Source organism: Oratosquilla oratoria, chromosome 12 (assembly GCF_046742065.1).
Source record: "Oratosquilla oratoria isolate Oo_2021 chromosome 12, ASM4674206v1, whole genome shotgun sequence".
In the NCBI taxonomy this organism is placed as follows: Eukaryota; Metazoa; Arthropoda; class Malacostraca; order Stomatopoda; family Squillidae; genus Oratosquilla; species Oratosquilla oratoria.
The window spans coordinates 44,972,313-44,995,865 of NC_134788.1; the positions used below are offsets into that span (position 1 = coordinate 44,972,313).

The following is a 23,553-nucleotide window of genomic DNA, read 5'->3' on the forward strand; positions in this document are numbered from 1 at the left end:
ATTGTCTCACTATAATGTTCTCTCTCAGGAGGTACTAAAAAAGAACAAGTACAATCAATACTACTACTAGACACCAAGAACAAAATCTTGGAACAAGTAACAAAAAAACAAAACTGTTCAACTTACATCTTGGATTTATTCTTCAACAATAAGCAAGTCATCATATACCATCTGATTTCTATCCTGAGAAGACTTCAAAAATGTGGCTGTTTTATCTCCAGGGGTTAAATAAACACTGCTCAATATATCATCGTAGTTATATTTACAGTAACAAAGATTATAAGCTACTGGTGTATATCCCAGTCAACTTTGCACAATGCTAAGGTAAACAGACCTGTATCCGACTGTATTCACCATTCACGCTACACTCTAACATTCTTAGCATTTTTCCATAATTGAAAGAACATTCGTGAACTGCATGGTAGACTCAAGACTTTAATTACGAACAAGCAATAATGGAACTACACAATACGTCAATCAAAGGTCACTTACTGCACAACTGTAAGTAAACCAGCCAAAGTTTACAACTGACAGTACACGTGTGTGACTCATCATCTAATTGTACCATCATACAGAAAAGTTAAATCACCCAGATCGTACTGAAAATGTCTCTCACAAGCTAGGGTCATCACGCAATACATGAAATCAACCTTTCGTTAAGAAGTGTCACTACACATTTGAAATAGGTCCTTTGGGAAAAAATGAACACGCTTCTTTCCTGCATGGGTCAGCACATGACGTTTAAGATTATTACTATTATTCCTGAGAGCTGTATGACATAGGTCACACTTGAAGTGACTCTACACGATGGGTCATCATGTGTCGTCTGAGAGAAGTCTTTCTTGAGAAAGCTGTATCGCACAGGTCACACTTGAAAGGCTTCTCGCCAGTGTGGGTCATCATGTGATATTTAAGAACACCCTTTGTAGAGAAAGCTGCATCACACAAGTCACACTGGAAAGGTTTCTCTCCGGTGTGGGTCATCACGTGATATTTGAGAGCACTCTTTGTTGAGTGAGCTGCATCGCAAAGGTCACACTTGAAGGGCTTCTCTCCAGTGTGAGTCATCATGTGTCCTTTGAGATCATACTTTCGTGAGAAAGCTGCATCGCATAGGTCACACTTGAAAGGTTTCTCTCCTGTGTGGGTCATCACGTGATATTTGAGAGCACTCTTTGTTGGGTGAGCTGCATTGCAAAAGTCACACTTGAAAGGTTTCTCTCCAGTGTGGGTCATCATGTGAAAATTGAGATGACCCTTTATTGAGAAAGCTCCACCGCACAGGTCACACTTGAAAGGCTTCTCTCCGGTATGGGTCCTCATGTGACATTTGAGAGCAGTCTTTCCTGAGAAAGCTGCATCACAAAGGTCACACTTGAAAGGCTTCTCACCAGTGTGGGTCATCATGTGATATTTGAGAGCACTCTTTGTTGAGAGAGCTGCATCGCACAGTTCACACTTGAAAGGTTTCTCTCCAGTGTGGGTCATCACGTGATATTTGAGAGCACCCTTGCTTGTAAAAGCTGCATCGCACAGGTCACACTTGAAAGGTTTCTCTCCGGTGTGGGTCATCACATGATATTTAAGAGCACTCTTTTCTGAGAAAGTTGAATCGCACTGGTCACACTTAAAAGGCTTCTCTTCAGTGTGGGTCAATACGTGTCTTTTGAGAGCAGCCTTTCTTGAGAAAGCTGCATTGCACAGGTCACACTTGAAAGGCTTCTCTCCAGTGTGGATCATCACGTGATATTTGAGAGCAGTCTTTCCCAAGAAAGCTGCATCGCACAGGTCACACTTGAAAGGCTTCTCGCCAGTGTGGGTCATTATGTGTTGTTTGAGAGAGCCCTTTTCTGACAAAGTTGTATCGCATAGGTTACATTGGAAACGTTTCTTCCCAGTGTGGGTCACCATATGTTGTTTGAGGTCACTCTCATGTGAGAAAGCTTTATCACAACGGTCACACATGAAAAGTTTCTCCCCATTATGAGCTGTCACGTATCGTTCAAGAGCACTCTTTTCTAAGAAAGCTGTACCACACTGGTCACTTTCAAAAGGTTTCTCTCCACTGTGGGTCATTGCGTGATATCTAAGATGATCTGTAAGATTTGAGTGCCGCAGATGCCACACAAGATTCTCTTTATTGTATGATCAATATACGGAATCTTCAGATACCTTGACCAATAAAATGTTGATGTTTACCCCTCAAACTGAAAAAAATATATATAAAATAAGTTTGACATTTAACTTTTTGAGAGCATGTAATAGCAGTAACATGAGCATATACAAATACAGTGGGGCACTAGCCAAAATGCAGTAGGTGAAGGGAACAAATAGCTCGTATTAAAAGAGAAGCTTAATGGAAGAAGTGGAAGCTTAAGCATATACTAAAGATGGTGTGGTTGTGCAGAACGTGAAACAAAACAGACTGCGACAGTAGAAATTAATCAGGAAACAAGAAAGAAATGAGTGACTAAATAAATACTGAAAAGAAATAGAGGATATGAGAGATTGTTGTATAATGTAGGACACAATAGCATAGTTGGATATGAGAAATATTTATGAAATTATTCTCAGATGATCACTACACACCTACACCAATCAAGGATGTCATAAATCACCATTTGAGAGATTCATGGAAATCTGATATTTATTTCTAGAGCAAATCACTTGTTTTCCAATTCAGGGTTGGCGGGAAAACAAGTGATATTCTGCAGATATACCACCTTAAGCCTATAGAAAATATATCAAATATTGATTTTTGTCACCCTAGTGTGACGATCCACTTACTATAGTTTAGGTTCACTTCTCCCTTCCATAAGGTACTAAAACAAGGCGCATGGTTGGAGTAGCTTGTTCAGTTATATTTATTCAGTGAAAACAGCCACTTCAAATGAGTTATAAGTATTTTGCGTGAATCATTGTGCTTCGTAGTACTCATAAATCATCATAAAGATTAAGTTTTCAGGTTATGGTGAATATACCTTGCTAACATTTTAAGAGTAAGATGGAAATGAAGAAACACATTCAAGCATCAACCAAAGTGCAGCTAGTTAAGCAAACAAACAGTTCTTACCAATGAAGTTTAAAAGAAGAAGAAATGGATGATTGAACAAACATTAAAGGGATAAAGCACAGAAGCTGGAAAAAAAACACCCAGAAACTGGTAAAATGAAAACTGATAGAGAAATAAGCTACAGGATTGGACAAATAAACATTACAATGAAAGAAGCAAAAAATGAATAAATGAATAAGTATAATAATAATAATAAGATAATGATAATGATAAGGGAGAGAGACTGGAGGAAGTGGATAGCTTTAGATACTCGGGTGCAAATATGGCAGGAAAGGAACAGAGGTGGAGGTAGATTGTAGCTTGAGAGAAGCAAGTAAATGCCTTTGGGGATTAAAATGTAATGAGAAATCGACATTTGGGAATGGATGCTAAGAGGAGATTGTATGGAGTGATAGTGCTGACAACACTGTATAGGGCAGAAACATGGAACATAAGGGAGGAGTTTGAATGTGTTTGAGATGAGGTGCCTGAGAAGTATGATAGGGATTACTAGGTTGGCTGGAGTGAGAAATGAGGAGGTGAGCAGGAGAACGGGGGTGGAAAGGGAGTTTGAAGATAGGCTTGAAGAAAGAGTATTGGGATGGTTTGGACACATGGAAAGAATGAGTGAAGAATGACTAGTAAAAGAGGTGTGAAGGCAGAGGTACAAGGATTGAACATGAGGGGGTGGCCAAGGATGGGATGGATGGATGGGGCATTGGGAAAGGGGCATTGGGAAAGTGGGAACTGTCTGCTGAGGAAGGACAGGAGAAGACAGAAGATACTTCTAATTTGCTGCCATATTTCCCCCCTTGTACACCTCATCACCTTACTTTTACCCACATTTATCTTCATCTTCCTTCTTTCGCACACATTCCCAAACTCTTTCACTAATTTTCCTTGATTCCTCCTCTGATCCTGCCACAATCGCCAGCAAACAACAACTGCCTTATCTCCCAATTTTCTCCACTGATTTCACAAAGATCTCTAACTCAGCAGGGCATATGACCATGCCCTCTTTTCTCATAGTTACAAATCCTATCAATAAATTTCCTGGGAAAACGGCTTCTTCTATGAGTTTTGGTATACTACATTACTATGGAATTCAACATTTTTTATAATATTGTGTACATGAAGCTAAATTAGTAATCAAAGATATTTCAGCATAAACTGGCTAAACAAGGTTGAAATAGATATCCTTCAATGGATGGTATCATCCACCTAATGGTAACCCAAAAATGCATGTACAAATGTAACACCAAGTACCTACTGACCCTTAGGGAAAAAAAAAAAAAAAAAAAAAAAATGTCAATAAATGATCAGCAGTATTTGATGGCCTCATCTTCCTAAATATCACAAATGAAGTTAGGGCAGCAATTACTAATGACGAAATACGGACACTGATAATAACTATATTATAAGGTGGGGAGTTTTTGGGCAACATAATGTTGATGTTTAGGAGGTATGTTACTTCAGTCAAATATATAGTATTAAGGGTGTTAGCTATAGTGGAAAATGTCCCTTCCTGTATTTCACAGTTGTCAAAAACTGAGATAGTACCCTCAACCAATTCCAGTTTAGGACTTAGATTTGGACAAATCATTGAAACTCTTGTCTTGTTTGAGAAAAACAGATAATGGAAACCTCCCATGTTACCATGAGAAACCTGGTTTACCACAGTCTTTTTGTAATGACAATTATTCGTCACAAATACAACTCTAACAAGTGAAGCTTCACAAGAATTTTTCAATGCTTCACTGAACACAAAAAGGGAAAAGTGACAGGAAAAGATTCCTATTAGTGGTCTTACAACTTTTAAGTTTATCATTATTGTACTCTCCTTTATGTTGTCTAGAGAAAGGATGTAATTAAGTTGATATACAACTGGTATGTCCACTTCAGAAAGTGAATTTTTTACCTTCAGCTTGTACAAGTTAACCCATTCAACTCCGATGACAAGATGTCTTGTCATTTGGTCAAATAAAACAAAAAATCATAAAACACCAAAATGTTTGATCAAACACCAGAAAAATATGACGTCAGTCCTCGCTTCGCTCGCAGCGAAGTGAGGACTGACGTCATATTTTTCTGGTGTTTGATCAAACATTTTGGTGTTTTATGATTTTTTGTTTTATTTGACCAAATGACAAGACATCTTGTCATCGGAGTTGAATGGGTTAAATCTAAAGTCAGAAGAGAAAGGAACTCCTATTATCACTGAGGAAACATTCAAGTAAGCAGTTAGTAATGGGCAATAGAATGCTACATTTACTTCATCAAAAGTTTGAAATTACAATCCTTCTTAGCTGAGTTAATTCTCTTAATAAGTTGAGGTATTGTGAGAAGAGAGGATGTGACTTGACCAGAATAGGCTAGAACTAAATCTTGCACAAAGGATTCCAACTGATTCTGCACCTGTTGTTTTCAAGTGCACTGGATCAAGTAGTAAGGAAAGAAGTAAGGAGTTCTTGTTCAGACTGTTTTATGCTGAATTTCTCTAAATTATCTGTAATCTCAGAGATCAAGTCACCAATGTTTTTACACTTGTTTGTACATTATCAATTTTTGCTACTTTCTCAATCAATCTATTCATAGAAATCTTTAAGTCAGCAAAGAAGGCAAAATTGGATATTTCTAATCCAGCAAGAGCTCCTAAAGCTACAACATTCACACTTCTCTTTTGTCTACCATTTCTTTTGAAATCTCAATCTATGAGATCAGTTATATTTTCTATCTCACTTATCTTATTTCAAAGTTTCCTTTGAACAACATTTTTATTGGAGATGTTCTCCTAGATTAAATCTAAATCCACTCTCATATGTTTTTATAATCTAAAACTACACTAAGGATACAGTCTACTATTATCAGATCAAGTCTTCAGGTCAAACAGGATTCCAGTCCAAGGCACACCATACATACATATACCAAGGCTTTTTCTCCCTTACAAGGGAGGTAGCCAAAAAGGAAAAGGCATAAAATTATTCCCACCCATTCCATCCCTGAATACACTCCACACCCCTCCACCCTCCCCCTCATCTTAGCACCTCCATACAAATTAATAAAATCAATCCAATCTTAATCTATAAAAATTATCAATATTAATAAATTATTCCCATATAATGCTACATACATACTCTTAATACCCATCAAAACTAAGAGTTTCCCCAATGGGATTTATACAATGAGTTTTCTCTCTCGCTCACTCATTAAAAAAAATAAAAATAAAAATATTAACACAATTATCATCATCATCATTGAATTCGACCCTAGTCCGTTTTTAATCTACATGTCTAATTAACCCCTCCCTAGTTTCTAAGTGTACAATCTCGTATTCATTTACACATACTAAATAAGTTATGATAGCAAATACAGTGTTCAGGAAGAAAGTCAAGCATAAGTACACATGGGAGAGGGTGGTGGATGGAAGGGTGACAGATAGAGCATTAATGGACTATATAGTGGTGACCAGGAGTATGGTAGGAATATTCATGATGTACTCATACACGTTCTCAGGGGAGAGAGTGGGGGAATATCAAATAATTTTCTGGTGGAAGGTAAATTGAGAGTGGAGAAAGAGGAAATGGGCAGAAGGTAGGGAGGTACTTAGAGTGAACTGCTTAAATGAGAAAGAAAAGGAGAAGGAATATAAGAAGAAGCTGAGAGAGGAGTGGGAGGGAGTGAAGGATAGAATAGAATTAGGAGTGGAGGAGGAATGGGGATGGTACAAGGAGTCATAAAGTGTGTGGAACAAGGAGGGTGGGAGGAAATAGAAGGAAGGGTAGTGAGTGGTGGGATGAGGAAGCAAAGAAGGGTGTAGAAGAGAAGAAGCAGCCATTCATAGATTGGCTACAAATTAGGATGAGGGAATTGTATGAGAGGTATAAAGTAAAGAACAGGGAAGTTAAGCATAAGATAGAGGAAGCAAAGAGGAGAGCTGATGTGAAATGGGGTAAGAGTAATAAAAAGTAATAAAAAGATGTTTTGGAAAGAAATTAAAAGAGGAAGAGGAGGCAAATCAAGTAGAGAAGAAAAAGTAAAAGGTGCAGATAGAGAGATGATAATGGAAGAGAAGGCAGTGAGAGGAAGGTGGGCAGAGTACCGTATTTTAGGGAGTTGCTAAATGTGAAGAAGGATAGGGAGGGAAAGGTAGTTGCAGTGGGAAGCGCTAAGAAAATGAGAGTGATGAGTGAGGAAAAAGGAGGAGAAATAGGGAAAGATGAAGTGAAAGCAGCTGTTAAGATGATGAGAGCAGTTAAGGCACCTGGGTTGGATGGATGCCATGCAGAATGTCTGAAGAAAGGAGGTACAGTTATGGTGGACTGGCTGGTGAGGTTATTTAATGTTTGTTTAAGAGAGTAGAGTGCCGGAGGACTGGAGGAGTGCCTGTATGATTCAGCTTTACAAGGGGAAGGGGGACAAGTGTGAGTGCAGTAGTTTCAGAGGGATCAGCTTGTTGAGTGTAGTAGGGAAGGCTTAAGGGAGGGTCTTGATTGAGAGAATTTGGAGAGGAACAGAGGGAGTAATTGGTGAGGAACAGTGTCGTTTTAGGACAGGTAGGAGTTGTGTAGATCAGATTTTTGTGGTAAGACAGATATGTGAGAAAGCTATAGGAAAAGGTAAGGATAATTTTTGGGCTTTTATGGATTTGGAAAAGGCTTACGACAGGGTAGACATGAAGGCACTGTGGGAGGTAATGCAGATATATGGGATAGGAGGAAAGCTCTTAAGAGCAGTCAAGAATTTTTACGAGAGTAGTAGAGCTTGTGTTAGGATTAGAAATGGAGAGAGTGAATGGTTTGAGGTAAAGGTGGGACTTCGTCAGGGATGTGTTATGTCGCCCTGGCTGTTCAATCTATACATGGTGGTGCAAGAGGTGAATGCAAGGGTAGTGGGTCATGGGTTGGAGATGGTTAAAGAAAACGGAGAAAAGTGGGAAATAAACCAGTTGTTGTTTGCTGACGACACTGCGCTTGTAGCAGGATCAGAGGAGGGATTGAGGAAGTTAGTAACAGAGTTTGAGAAGGTGTGTGAAAGAAGGAAGCTGAAGATAAATGTGGGTAAAAGTAAGGTGATGAGATGTACAAGGGATGTGACAGCAGGATGGAAGTAGGCATTAAGGGTGAAAGACTGGAGGAAGTGGATAGTTTTAGATCCTTGGGTGCGAATGTGGCAGGAAAGGAAGGAGTGGGGGTGGAGGTAGAATGTACATTGAGAGAAGCAAGTTAATGCCTTGGTGGATTAAAAAGTGTAATGAGAAATAGACATCTGGGAATGGATGCTAAGAGGAGGTTATATGAAGGAGTGATTGTGCCAACAGCACTGTATAGGGCAGAAACATGGAACATAACAGAGGAAGAGAGAAGGAGTTTGAATGTGTTTGAGATGAAATATCTGAGAAGTATGATAGGGGTTACTAGGCTAGATAGAGTGGGAAATGAGGAGGTGAGGAGAACGGGTGGAAAGGGAGCTGGGATGTAGGGTTGATGAAAGAATATTTGGATGGTTTGGACACATGGAAAGAATGAGTGAAGAAAGATTAGTAAAAGAGGTGTGGAAGGCAGAGGTGGAAGGAGTGAATATGAGGGGGCGTCCTAGGATGAGATGGATGGATGGGGTGAAAGGGGCATCAGGAAAGAGAGGAATGTCTGTTGAGGAAGGATGGGAAAGGACAGAAGATAGGGGTGAATGGAGAAGGGTTGTGTATGGATGATGCTGTGATGCATGAGGGGGAGTGGGTGGGAGATGGGGGGTGAGGAAGTATGAGAAAAAATTTGATGCAGCCGGAAGGAATTTCTCCCCTTCTCTTTTTCTGCATGAGGGGACAGAGAGGGGGGTCGCCGAATTAATGAAGCGGCCTTGCTGTGGATGTGCTGTGTCTTGCGGCGCTGCTTCTGGCCCAGGGCAGTGGACAGGATGTATGGATGACCCGTCATCAAGGAGGTGCCAAGATGAGAGGGAGGAAGGAGGATGGAGGGGAGTGTAATATATAGGAAATGGAATGAGTGGGAGTGGTTTCTATGCCTTTTTCTTTTTGGCTAGCCCCTGTGTAGGGGGAAGAAGCCTTTGGTATATGTATGTACTAGATCTTTCTATCCAATCTGAATCCTTCAACATAAAAATCATGCCCTTAGACCATCTGTCTAACTTTGCTAAATATTCTGTGTTTGATTCACTTGTTTTTACTTTTTATCATTCTAACAAAAGACCTAATAGGATCCTGATCACACTTTGACTTTGATATCTTCCATATGCTAGAAGGTTATTATAAGCCTAGCCCTACCCTTCTCAGGATCTACATTTCCTTTTACATTTTGCTTTCTTTTTATCATGATATGTTTTTTGTCACTATTAGGGCATCTATCAATCTGAGGAACCTATTGACTCCTACTGTATATTTTTCCTCTGAAAACTTTGGAATGTTACACTGTGAAGTGAAAATTTCATGACATAAGACACTCGTGGACATAACTTAAGTTTATTTGAATTGACTGCTTCCTTTGTAGTCCTTCTATGTACATCAACCTCATCTTGTGTCCCCCTCGTTCACTCCTCATATTCAGTCCTCATACCAGCGTGCACTGTTGCTTGTAGTTCATCCACTCATAGTCAGCACATACTGCATAGTCCTGTAGTTCCATGTACCCATCTCTTCACACAACTGTAGCCATATCTCACTTTCTACTTTCTCCACTGTCATTAATGTTATTTCTGTCATTAGTGTTATTTCAATCATTCAACTTCTGATTTCATTAAGTAATTATATTTTGCACTGTCTGGCTTCTACTCACCTCATTATATTTGGGGGAATTAAAATGAGCCTTTTTTTTTTCTTTTTTTTTCTACCCAAATATTACTACACTTGGTTCTCTAAGGTGCACCAAGTGACTCCCATTGAGACCACTCAATTTAGATCCTATGTCAGTTCTGCAGGGACATCAAGATTTCTTTGGTCCAATGATATTTAACTTTATATTTAACCACTTCCATACGGTGCCGCCTACGTAGGCATCATGAGGAGCAGGTGGGTATACGATGATGACAACATCGGCCTTTTGATTATATTTATTGTAGTCGTACCTACGTAACTTCCATTCTCTCTAAACTGGCCTCATATTTTCTATGGTTATCAAAATTCACAGGTGAAAGAGAACAAACGATTGAGCACTGACTTTATTTTTTATAATGAGATTATTAGGACGCAACATCACACGACGGGTAGCTAATGCTGCCAGACGTGCGATGTGCCCTGGAGTGGTTAAGAACCTCCCCTAAGGTCATGATCTTACAATCGTGAACCAACTGAATTTTCTTCTTCACCCTTTCTCCAACCAGAATCATTGTTACAGGTCTGTATGCAATATTATTTACTTAAGTAATCTCGATTCATAGCATATTCACTTAGGTTACAACAGCAAAAGCACAACATAAATATCATCTAGGCTTCCGACCATTTTTATTACTCAAGGCAGAGTGAGCTTGCAAAATCTTCACCTACAAACTGTTGTTTACCAAACAGCTGATCCAATTAAAATGAAACCCTATCTACCCCTCTTTCTACCTCACTTGTCTACCTATATCTATGAACTTCTTACACAATTTTCTTTAACCATCTCCAATCCCTGGCCCATTACCCTTTCATTCACCTCTTGCACCACCCCATCCATGTATATATTGAACAGCTAAGGCGACATAACACATCCCAGGCAAAGTTCCACCTTTACTTCAAACTACTCACTCTCTCCTTTTCTAATTCTAACACAGGCTCTACTACTCTCATAAAAGCTCTAACAGCTTTCTTCCTATCCCATATTTCTGCAATACCTACCCTGTCATAAGCCTTTTCCAAATCCATAAAGGCCCCCAAAACACCCAAACCTTTTCTTAAGGCTTTCTCACATATCTGCCTCACCACAAAAATCTGATCCATGCAACTCCTACCTGTCTTAAACCCACACTGTCCCTTGCCAATTACTCCCTCTCTTCCTCTCCTAATCCTCTCAAATAAAATCCTTTCATGATCCATAATCCTTCCTGACTGAACTACACAAACTAATCCTTCTGAAAACATTACACTCACACTTGTCCCCTTTTTCCTTGTAAAGTGGAACTGTACAGGAATTCCTCCAGTCCTACGGCACTCTGCCCTCATTCAGACAAATATTAAACAACCTCACTCTACCCTCTTTAAGACAAATATTAAACAACCTCACAGTACCTCCCTTTTTTTAGATACTCTACATGACACCCCTCCAACCCAGGTGCTTTACCTGATCTCATCATTCTAATAACTGCTTTCATCTTACCTTTCCTAATTTCTCCTTAATTTTCATCATTCATAACTGTCATTTTCTTAGCGCTTCCCACTGCAACTACCTTTCCCTCCCTATCTTCCTTCACATTTAGCAACTTTCCAAAATACTTTGCCCATCTTCTACTTATTGCTGTCTCTTTCATTATCATCTCTCCATCTGCACCTTTTACTTTTTCTTCTCTACTTGATTCGCCTCCTCTTCCTTTCTTAATTTCCTTCCAAAACATCTTTTTATTACCTAAAAAAAAATTGGTCCTACTCTTACCCCATTTCACAACTGTTCTCCTCTGCTTAATTTATATTAAGCTTGACCTCTCTTTTCTTTGTACCTATCATATCCTCCTTGTTCCACACACCATCTTTGCACACCTTGTGACTACCTCCGTGAACCATCCTTATTCCTCCTCCACTCCTAGTTCTACTCTATCTTTCACTCCCTCCCTGCTTCTTCTTGCATTCCTTTTCTTTCTCATTAAAGCATTTTAGTCTAAGCACTTCCCTACCTTCTTTCCTTTTCCTCTTTCTCCATCTATCCTCCACTCTCATCTTACCTTCCACCAAAAAGTTATCTGATATTCCCCTCCCACTCTCCCCTTAGAACATGTACATCCAAAACTCTTCCTACTCTTCTCTTGGTTACCACTATATAGTCCATTAATGCCATATCTACCACCCTCTCCCATGTGTACTTATGCTTGACTTTCTTAATATTGTATTTGCTATCACCAACTCTCTAGAAACCTCTCTATCATCATCTCTCAACTACAATTTCTTCCTGGAACTCCACACTTCCCAACCACTCCATCTATTGGTTCATTTCCTACCCTAGGATTAAGATCTCCCAATACCACTACACTGACATTTTTCCCTAAAATTTCTATACACTCATTTAAATCTATGAAAAATAATAACAATTATATAAATAATAGGAATAACAATAATAATAATAATAATATTGATAACAATAATAATAATAATAATGATGATAATGATAATAATAATAATGATAATTATTATGATAATAATATCAGATTATAATGAAGGACACAACAGTACAAGTAACTGGACATAAGAAATCTAGGTAAAATTTTTGAAGAGGTCTACAACCATCCAATAATCATGGATGTCAGAATGTGTTTGTCCAATTCTTGCAAACACTTAACCCATTCAACTCCGATGACAAGATGTCTTGTCATTTGGTCAAATAAAACAAAAAATCATAAAACACCAAAATGTTTGATCAAACACCAGAAAAACATGACGTAAGTCCTCGCTTCGCTGCGAGCGAAGCGAGGACTGACGTCATGTTTTTCTGGTGTTTGATCAAACATTTTGGTGTTTTATGATTTTTTGTTTTATTTGACCAAATGACAAGACATCTTGTCATCGGAGTTGAATGGGTCTACTGGTTTCCATTCATTAGGAAACACCTTTGCCCTCCCCCCCTTCTAACATACACAGGATTGGGGAGTAAATGAGTGAATTTTGACAGAAATAGTATTAAAACATCAGAAGTAAATCTAAAATACTTAAGTCTATCATCATAAAAAAAAATCTTTTCACCCGAACTTTTCCCATCCTTACCTTCTAAGTTAGGTTAGACTCACCCCTCCCTCTCCGGTTCTATCAACTACTAAAACAAGAAGGACGGTGGGAGAAGCTTTTTAAGTTATGGTTATTCAGTAAAATCAGTCACTTAAAATGAAGTACAATCATTTCCTCATAAAAACTTATTTGTGTCCTTGGCAGTCATACTTTTGAATCACAAAGACAACATAATAATACATACTGGTTAGCTTATGAAGAACAATGCTATTTCTGGAACATTCCAATTGACCATGCCAGGCATCCTCTAACCTAAAACACTATCATATAGGTTAACTCCTGTAACCTGCAAGGTTCGCATTAAAAAGAAGTTACCAAAAATGTAGTAACTTCGTAATTTGTTCTAAGTAATTTGTGGCTTTGTATCTGTTTGTTGCATACCTAACATGCGGGAATGTAAATGATTAATAGGCCTATTGACAAGAATGCATTCTGCTGACCATTTTGACAGTACCCATATGCGATCAGAACTAGCATCAAACCAGGCAATACCACTAAGTAATGAACAGATAAGAAAAATAACTTCTATCACGGAATAAATACAAATGCACAACTGACGAGTATCCATATTAAAACTTGCTTATTACCTGCATGACTGTTGTCCTTACAAATTCTTTGCCACATCTGGATCTCATAGATGTCCTAGGAATGTCAAAGACAAAGATGAAAGTTTAAGTCCTATGTAACTGTTCATACTATGAAGCACTTGTTTGTATTCCATTTATACTAAGTGCACTTGTGGAGTGAATATAAAGAATTAGTAACAATATCATAATTAGTGTACAGTGAATTGAGAGATAAGGCAGTAAAGTTCTTAAATTGGTTTTTCGTAGTGAGGAATACGAAGTGTCGGCCTGCCAAGAAGAATATAGACTAACAGATAATACACACCTATCTGCACAATTGGCCATTTGCAATTCTAAAAAAATGAATTGATACTGCCGACACCTCCTTCAAAACATATTTAACAAGGAGTGAGAATATAAAGCTCTATCAAATATATTAGGTTGTGACATAAGTTCGTTTGTTTTATTTCCCCTCTACAGTACAATTATAATTTTATTTCCCCTCTACAATTTCTAATTTTACTTCCCCTCTACAATTTCTAATTCCATTTTTATTTTCTATTAAATTTCTCTTCAATATTTACATGGCATTTACGGAAAAAGACAAATACAAATGCCTATTGTTTGTTAAATGAAAATACAAAAAAAACGAACCAACAATATAGTCTCCGCTTTGCTCAATAACGTTCCGGCAATTTTCGAATACCATCTCGGTAAAATTATTTTGTTTTCTCGGCAAAGAACTCGTAAATGAAAATTGAGATGGCTGCGTCATTCTCAAAGATATGACCCGATAGGTGATTTGACAATGACCGAAAAAGATGAAAATCAGTTGGTGCCAAATCTGGAGGATAGGGCGGATGGGGTAAGACTTCCCATCCCAGCTCTTCGATGGCTGACTTTATCATCTTTGTCACATGCGGCCGAACATTGTCCTGTAACAACAAAACCTGGGGCCGTATACACAAAACTTTTTTGTTAGCCTTAACAATCTCTGCTAGCTAACAGAAAACCACTAAAAGTTATACACCAATGCTTAACTAACAACTGTTAGCTAGCAAACAGTTGTTTGTCAAGTACCGCTAAACAGCGCTGAAGTTAGCAGCTTATGAACATGTAAATGGACGTATTATCAAAAATTGCACACATAAAACAGTGTTATTAATGCAGTTGTTCACAATTTATTATTTAAGTATCATGATAGCACATAGATATCGTATGTATGGGTTTTTAGAAGTACTTATTAACCAACGACAGATATTTTTGGACGAAGGCGCATTGTACAGGCGGCCGTGCCACAGACAAATCTTCCGACAGAAGACTCAACAATAATTTCAGAGGACATAGACATGGCAGAAGAAACACAGAAAAAGAAAAGGAAGCCAAACTGGTCACAAGAGGAAACACTCCTCTTGATCAACGTGATTATGGAGAAAAAATAATAATAAATGGGCGATTCAAGCCAAGTTTAAACCACAAGGATAAGAGGGAGGCATGACAAAGCACGTTGATGCTATGGTATTGTTTTCTGTTTACATATAAATGTTCATCGACACTTGGAGCCCCAATTCTAATGTTTGTGCCATCTATGGTACCCACAACACCGGGAAACCTACAGTTTTCCATGAACTCTGCTTATTTTACTTGCACTTCTTGGCGAGTCAATAGGAATTTTACAAACTGAGTTACAATATCTGGTTCTGATAGTGCATCAATTGTTTGAGTAATGACACGGCTGATTGATGCTTGCGAGGTCCCAAATTCGTCACTGCTGCATTTTACCTGTGGCTAAATATCATAGGGTAATTGCCACCTTCGTCTCAGGACTCAGTGGTCGATTCCGTTCTGTTCGGGATTGAAGTTTGTCCCTCACTAAATCAGCCATTTTTATTATACCAGCACGGTTCATTCTGAAGCGTTTGATGAGTTCGTCGTCATTGTACTCGTTAAATATGTCCCGTCGCTGTCGATAAACTCGCAGTCATCTTTTTAGTTGTTGTTGCTCCGCCATCTTCTCTACTAACAGGAACTTGTTAAGAGCTTAATAGTCCTCCTCAGCACTTTTATCTTAACAGTACTTTTAAGGCCCTAACAAGTTTTCTGTATCACTGTTAGTGCTTAACAGCTAAATGTTAGCCTTAACAGGAATTTGTTACCCTTAACAGCTATTTGTTAGTGCTAACAAGTTTTGTGTGTACGGCCCCTGGTTATTTAGATTTGGTCCTTTTCCCACAATTGGTGTCTTGAGATTTTTGTGGTTGTCTTTTAGGGTATGAAGAACCCATGCACCAAGTTTCTGTACTTTGCCCATCTTCTGTAGATGCCTAGCAACAGTTGCACGATCATATCTTATTGCTTGCTCGAGATTTCTTGTGGATTGTTCCTGGCTATCTCAGATGCATTTTCATGTCGGTTAAATTGAAATAGAAATAGGTGTCGGAAATTATTATTATTATTATTTTGCAACTTGATATCCCATCTGAAAAAAGAATATAAAGTGAAAAAAGCACATGAATAAGAATAAACGTGTAACAGAATAATATTGTTTTCACAAAAGGAACATAAAAATGTCGAAATATACACACATATAAAAATACGAACCAACTTATGCGACAGCCCAATGCATAGAAGTGTTGATTTGTCAAATATACAATGTAATGAAGGCTATTTTTCAAACGCATTATATATTAATGCTTCTTTTAGTATAACGTGCTGCATACCTTATTAACTTCATAAAACTAAAGGAAGTAGCCTACTTACTATAGACATTCATAATGGCAGTCTGGTTCTATGTTTCACTCGTTACCATATACAAGAATTTTGTTAGACACGCATCTTTGCGCATGGCTGGGCACTCTTCTGAGAACTTGTTAAGGATTTGCCCGAGTCCACATGCAGAGGGTTTCTCTCGTTTTTCAAAAAATGAGGTCACAATAAAAAAAAAAATCTCTGTGAGCATTACTGCGTGGAATAGAGAAAATATAAGTGCTCACCTTCTCCAGATTTGAGAAAGGTACCTCAGGTTAACTGAACAACCTGAGATAATACCCCTTATTGTGTTTGTCTATAATCTCAGGAGTATTGATAATGACCTACACAGTCCCACACTCTTCATATAATTCATTCATATGTATATATTGAATGTTATAAGCCTTGACTGCGCCACAGAATTCTCCAAAATGTATGTCACTTGTTACTCTCAAATTTGATATATTGTTATGGAAACTTTTCAGATATCTCATGACCATCTCTTAAGCACTTTATGGTTCTTTCATAGCAAACAGTGAAGTCTGTTTTACTTTTCTTATTCTCATCTGGTTGAAGCTGGCTAAGTTCGGTGTTTACTGAAAAAAATCTGTCCAGACTTTAGCTTTAATACTGAAGTGATGCTGAATGTTTTTGTTTTTTTCATGCTTAATGTCAAATAACACTGAGATTGTGACTGGGGAAGAAAAAACATATCCGATGATTTATTTCCGAAATCACTTCCATAGTACCTTGGGACACTCTTCTATACCAAAGCTCTGGAAATATCTTTTAAGGACTTCCTACTACTCAAGTATTCTGTCAATAGCTGGCAAAAGAGAAAGACATATAGTTAAAACATACCGGAACAGACTGCAGCTACATCCTCCACATGTTTACAGAATTTCTTTAACTGTGTCTTTTAGCTGAGGTGCTGAAATGGCCATACACTTTGAGAACCGTATTCTCAAGATCATTTTCCAGCTTAGTTATAACAAATCTTGTTGCATTGTTTAAAATATGAGCCACTTTTTGTATACGTAAGGTAAGTCTTTTTAGACAGGCCCCAAAAAGAAGAACAAAATAGTGTTCCGTTTGAGGTGGCGCAAAACAGAAGGCAGGGTGCTCACTGCATAGATGATTTGAGATTGTTAAGGGTCCTACACACGCTCAGACTTTTACTCAGACTTGCCTGCACAAAACATGTATGCGCAGACAAGTCTGAATGTGTGTAGAGGAGATTTGTGGTCTGCACAGACCATTTTCAGAAAAATATGACGTCAGTCCTCGCTTCGCTCGCTCGCGCGAGCGAAGCGAGGACTGGGCGTCATATTTTTCTGAAAATGGTCTGTGCAGACCACAAATCTCCTCTACACACATTCAGACTTGTCTGCGCATACATGCTTTGTGCAGGCAAGTCTGAGTAAAAGTCTGAGCGTGTGTAGGACCATTTACTGATAATTACCCCTAGATCCTTCTCACTATCCACTTTTGTTAACGAATTTCCAAATAACTGGCAATCGTACTTACTTTTATACCTATGTGCATAACCTTGCATTTACTTGTGTTAAATTTCATTTGCCACTTTTCAGACCATTCCTGTAATTTATCTAAATCTTCTTGAATATCTATTGATTTAAGTGATCATTTGCCATTCCGCACAATTTTCTATCATCAGCAAATTTGGAGACAATAGATTTTAGTCCGTGGTCTATATCATTTATGAATAGAAGTGGCCCAAGAACGGAACACTGAGGAACTCCACTCGTAACATTATTCCATCTAGAAGTTTTGCAATTTAAAACAACTCTCTGTTTTCGATCATTCAACCAATTTCTAGTCCAACTTAATAGGCTGCCACTTACTCCGTGTGAAGCTAATTTAGTAAATAGTCTTTCGTGGGGGACGGTATCAAAAGCTTTTGCAAAGTCTAAACATATTACAAAAAAAAAAAAAAAAAATACAAAGGATTACAAAGGTGGAGCATGCCGACATGAGACCTTTTGGTCCACATCTAGGTCGGATGCAAAGAAATCATAATAATGATAGATAAATTAATAAATATAAAGATATAAGTAATAAATAAAATGCATAGGTATAGTTAGATAATAAACAAATAGGTAACTAGTAAATAATAATAAATTGACATATAACTAATAATAAATGAGAATCAAACTAATAAACAGACAAATGATAACAAATACACAATATAAAATAAGTTATAATTGTTACAGCATCTTCCGTGCTTATCTAAATGATTCTTAAAACTTCGAACTGAACTGAACATTTGTACTGCCTCTGCAAGAAGTTTACTCCATTCATTAACTACACTGTTGGCGAAGCTGTTTCTACCCACTTTCAAATTAAATCTATTTCTGGACAGTTTGAGACCATTGTTTCTTTTCTGATTCTCATTCAGTGTGAAAATTTGGTCACTTTTGATGTTATCAATTCCATTTAGAATTTAAAGACCTGTATCAAGTCACCCCTGAGACTACGCTTTTTTTTTTTAGGGAAAACAGATTCATATGTTTTAGTCGATTTTCGTATGATTTATTTTTGATATATGGAATCAGTTTTGTGGCTCGCCGTTGTACTTTTTCCAATCTGTCAATGTCCTTAATGAGATTCGGTGACCATACGGAAACAGCATATTCCAAATGTGGACGAACTAACGATTTATATAGCTTTTTAATGAGTGATGGACTTCTGAAATCAAAAGATCGCGCAGTCAGTCCTAGAATCTTATTTGCTTTCTCAGAGGCTGAAATACACTGCTTGGATGATTTGAGGTCGTTACTGATAACACTGTACAACAAATTTCAGGATTAAGAAGAAAACATAGTTCTCATGTGCGTTTTATTATGAAGTTCAGTGTGCTGAATTCAAATTTGATAACAAAAATTTCATGCCACGTCACAATTTTTTGTAAATCGCTGTTTTAATAATTATGCAATTAATAGAGATTTCCAAGGTTCCATAAATGTATTTTGCTCCCAAAGTCAGATTAAATGTCTTCATTGTATTTATCTAATTAATATATAATGAATTGGCATGTTTGTTAGCTTTACATGATGTATTAACCTACAATCTATTATTTACTTCTTCTTTTATAAGACGTCTCAGGCGTGTCACGCTTCAGGTTCCAACAGAAGTCAGCCAGCATAGCAGGGCTCCATTTTCCCTTGTACCTGTTTTCCATTGACGCTATATCTTGATGGAACCTCTCTCCATGTTCATCACTCACATCTGCTGCATTCTCTGGGAAGAAGGACAGATGAGAATGAAGAAAGTGTATCTTCAGTGACATATTGCATCCGAGATCTTGGTAGCATTTGATTAGCCTCTCCACTTTACGCTCTCGCTGGGACTCTTGGTGCTTTCCCAGAAGCCCTTTGCATACATCTTTGAATGCATGCCAGGCCGCTAGCTCAGGTTCATCCATTGTCGCCTCAAAGTCCTCATCATTTATAAGCTTGCAAATCTGAGGGCCTACAAATATACCCTTTTTAATCTTGGCATCACTAATTTTAGGGAAGATCCCTTTGAGATACTGGAAACATGGCTTGTTATGTTGCAGTGCTTTGGTAAATTGCTTCATTAGGCCTAGTTTTATATGCAGTGGTGGCAAAATGATTTTCTCCTTCTTAACTAGTGGCTCATGAATTACATTATGGCATCCAAGCGTCATAGATTCCCGAGATGGCCATTCTGAGCGTATATAATGTTCTGATCTGGCCCTACTGTCCCACTTGCAAAGAAAGCACATAAATTTGGTGTATCCAGTTTGTAGCCCATTAAGTATGGCTACTACTTTCAAGTCTGCACAAATTAACCACTCATGCTCTTTGTAACTTATGCGGTCTAGAATAAAAGCAAGGTTCTCATATGTCTCTCTTAAAATGACTGAGTAAGCAACTGGAACTGAAGGCATGGTGTTCCCAATGTGCAACAGAACTGCTTTTATGCTGTAAAGGGATCCATCTATGAATAGCCTCCACTCATTGGGTTCATAGGACAGCTCAAGGGCACTGAATAGGCCTCTGATATCATTACAATAAGTCAAGTTGTTTTCCAAAGTGAAGAAATCCTGTAGATTTGCAGAACGCTTCCTAAATACTGTAATTCGAGCTTCTTCATCCAACAGGTGCCATTGTTGCAAACGTGAGGCCAGGAGTTCACTCTGTTGCTTAGTAAGTGTTAGATCACGAACTAGATCATTGAGTTCTGGTTGGGTGATGAGGTGTGGTTTCTTATCAGATTCAAGTTGTGTCGTATACGTTGCATCTTGAGATTCTGAATCGTCTGAGTTGCTCGTGTCATCGCTTGGTAGTTCAGAGGGCGGCTGTGGTACAGGAATATCACTTGAATGTAGAACTGGGCGAATAGCAGACTGAAGATCTGGATACACGATAGATTTCTTGCCTTTTCTGTTGCGACCTGCAGGAAAATAAAATAAAATCAGACTAAAAATGGATACTATTGGTTGTGATCACGTGCAAAAATAGTGGAAGTGCAACTTATTATGTATTTCGATCTTTTTTATTGATATATCTCTTGAAAATATATATAAAAACAGTAAAAAATAAACACTGAACACCCACCTTTAATATCCGTTAAGCAGAAGTAGCAATCTGTTGAGTGGTCCTTTGGCTCCCTCCAGACCATTGGTACGCCAAACATGAGGCCAGTCCCTTTGCCTTTCACCCAGGCAGAAAGGGAACTTGTACACCTGACACAACATATGTGAGGTGCCCAGCTTTTGTCCTGGTCACCCACTTTACATCCAAAGTACAGCTCATAAAGTTTCTTTACACGTTGAGTCAACTGTCTCTTGTATTGCCTTAATGTAACTGATCCACATATATAACAAAACTTGTCTGGCGAATTCTTGCATTCTCTAGGCGTCTTAACTCTGTATCCTGTTAAGAAAAAAAAGCACATAGCTATGTGAAAAATTATATAAATGGTAAAAGCAACAAAAAATACCGTTCAGATAGACATTGCGGGCACTGCTATTTACGAAGAACTGGAGGGTCACAGAAAGAAACGGATGTTATATTCGTGATCTACGCAAAAAATAACTCTAGAAAAGGATAGTCTCATTTCCGTTTTTTTTTTTTTCATTGTTATACAGTGTAATTACACCGAGATCTTTTTCACTATCCACTTTTGTTAACGAATTTCCAAATAACTTGTAATCGTGCTTACTGTTATTTTCACCAATGTGCATTACCTTGCATTTACTTTTGTTAAATTTCTTTAGTCACTTCTCAGACCATTGCTGTAATCTATCTAAATCTTCTTGAATATCTATATTGTCTCTTTTGTCATAACTCGAGATGACTGTGTTATAGAATTCGAGTTAGTGCACGCAAGAATGTCTCCGTCTGAATCCATGCTGGCTATCATTTACCAAACAGTTACTTTCTAAACGATGATTGATAGCATCTCTGGTGATAGTTTCCATAATTTTTCCTACTATTGAAGTCAAGTTTATGGGCCTGTAGTTATTTGGTTTCTTTTCGTCACCTTTTTTGAAGATTGGAGTGACGTTAGCTAGTTTCCATTCTCTTGGAACATTTCCGGATATGATGGATTTTTTGAAAATAATTTCTAATGGAACAATATAATTTTTCATTTCGTTTTAAGATTCTTGGATACCAACCGTCAGACCCTGGTGTTTTATTCAGTTTGAGTTTCTCTATACATTTTCTTTTCTTTTGTTATATTTACCGTAGTAAGTTTATCCTAGACTTTTCACAGGTTTCAGTTTGGAGATCACCTTGAGGTGTTTCGTTTACGAATACTGAGCTAAAATAGTTGTTTAAAATATTACACATTCCTTCGTTTGAATACACGTGTTCACCGTCATTAGATAATAGTGGGCCAATGTGATTCCTAATAACCTTTTTATCTCTAATGTAATTGCAGAATTCTTTGGGATTCTCTTTGGATTTATCAGCGATATTCATTTCGTATTGTCGTTTTCATTTTTTTTTCTTTTTTAAATCTCTCTGTATTATTACATAACTTTGATAGTCGTTAGGTGCACCCGAGCACTTGCATTTCTTATAAGCCTGTCTCTTTCTATAAATACTTTTTTCAGTTTCTTTGTCGAGCCATTTTGGGCGAGCCTGATTTTGGGGGCGTCTGTCCTTAAACAGGATGTAGGAATGAATCATCTTAGTAAGCGTATTTTGAAACATTACCCACATCTGACCCAAGGTCTAAGTAAACAGGTCTAACCGCTGGAGCAGTTCTGCGCAGCTTCTGACGTCGTTTGGATGCGTCCATTTTCTCTTTGTGATACACTGAAGAAAACTGTGAAACGCCAAGGAAGACAGGAACTATAATATTTTATATATTATATATATATATATTATATATCATATATATTATATATTCATATATATAGACAGGAACTATAATATTTTATATATATATTTTATATAATATTTGTCAGAATATAACTAATTGAGTGGAGCGGTGCGAGCGAAGGCGACGTCATTTTCGAACGACGGACCAACTTCAACTGACAGCTATAGGACCCGCTAACCCCACTTTGAACAGCCAGGTGACGTTCACGGGCTCGCTGCGCCAACTCCCTCGAAATTCGGTCGGAAGTGGTTAGACCTTATATTCTTAGATCTTGATCTGATCTACAGATCTTTCGCTTAATTTTGCCTCCCAATCTGTAAGCTGAAGCTCCTGACGTTGTCCTATGAACTGAGCTTTACTAAAATCGGGTATTTTAGATTCACATGCATCTATTCTACTTTTTTCAGTTTAAATCTTACCAAGTTGTGGTCGCTATTTGCAATAGTTTCACCAACCTCCACATCGGCTATCATGCTTGTATGGCTAATAATCAATAGATCGAGTAAATTATGTTTTGTGGATTATACATGCTGAACTAAGAAATTGTCACCGAGAAAATCTATGAAACGACTCCCTATATGGCTATATTCAAGGGTCATCCAATCAATGTCAGTAAAATTGAAATCACCCATTATCAATAAGTCCCAGATGCAGAAACTAGATAGTTCTTAAAACAACAGCTTGTTCTCTGCTAATGATAATGTTTTGACCTATACATTAATTTTTTGTCCATTTGTTTGGGTTAATTCTACCCACAAAATATCATATGCATCGTGTGTTACTTTCTCTAAAACACAGGCATGGACATTGCTTTTAACGTATAACAGAACACCCCCACCTTTCTTGAGGTTTCTATCCTGATGAGAATGTTTAAATCCCGCATTATGAAATTC

The 23,553-nt window shown here is 37.9% G+C and overlaps 1 protein-coding gene across 4 annotated transcripts; it reads right to left on the minus strand.

The window, feature by feature from the left end:
- Positions 1-253: 253 nt before the first annotated feature.
- On the minus strand, positions 254-16,356 carry LOC143030729 (uncharacterized). Of its 4 annotated transcripts, XM_076193924.1 has the most exons (3): positions 13,860-13,918; positions 13,556-13,610; positions 254-2,207 (listed from the first exon to the last, which is right to left on the minus strand). In XM_076193924.1, the coding sequence occupies exon 3, from the start codon at positions 2,074-2,076 to the stop codon at positions 784-786; it is 1,293 nt and encodes a 430-aa protein (XP_076050039.1). In that variant the 5' UTR covers positions 2,077-2,207; positions 13,556-13,610; positions 13,860-13,918; the 3' UTR covers positions 254-783. The 4 variants fall into 4 exon arrangements, with proteins under 4 accessions (XP_076050039.1, XP_076050043.1, XP_076050042.1 ...); XM_076193928.1 differs by lacking the exons at positions 13,556-13,610; positions 13,860-13,918 and adding an exon at positions 16,295-16,356; XM_076193927.1 differs by lacking the exon at positions 13,556-13,610 and having other exon boundaries at positions 13,860-13,928.
- Positions 16,357-23,553: the final 7,197 nt, after the last annotated feature.

Excerpts from the sequence above, each read along its gene's own strand:
- LOC143030729 (XM_076193928.1), bottom strand. The coding sequence starts at position 2,076 with ATGACCCACAGTGGAGAGAAACCTTTTGAAAGTGACCAGTGTGGTACA.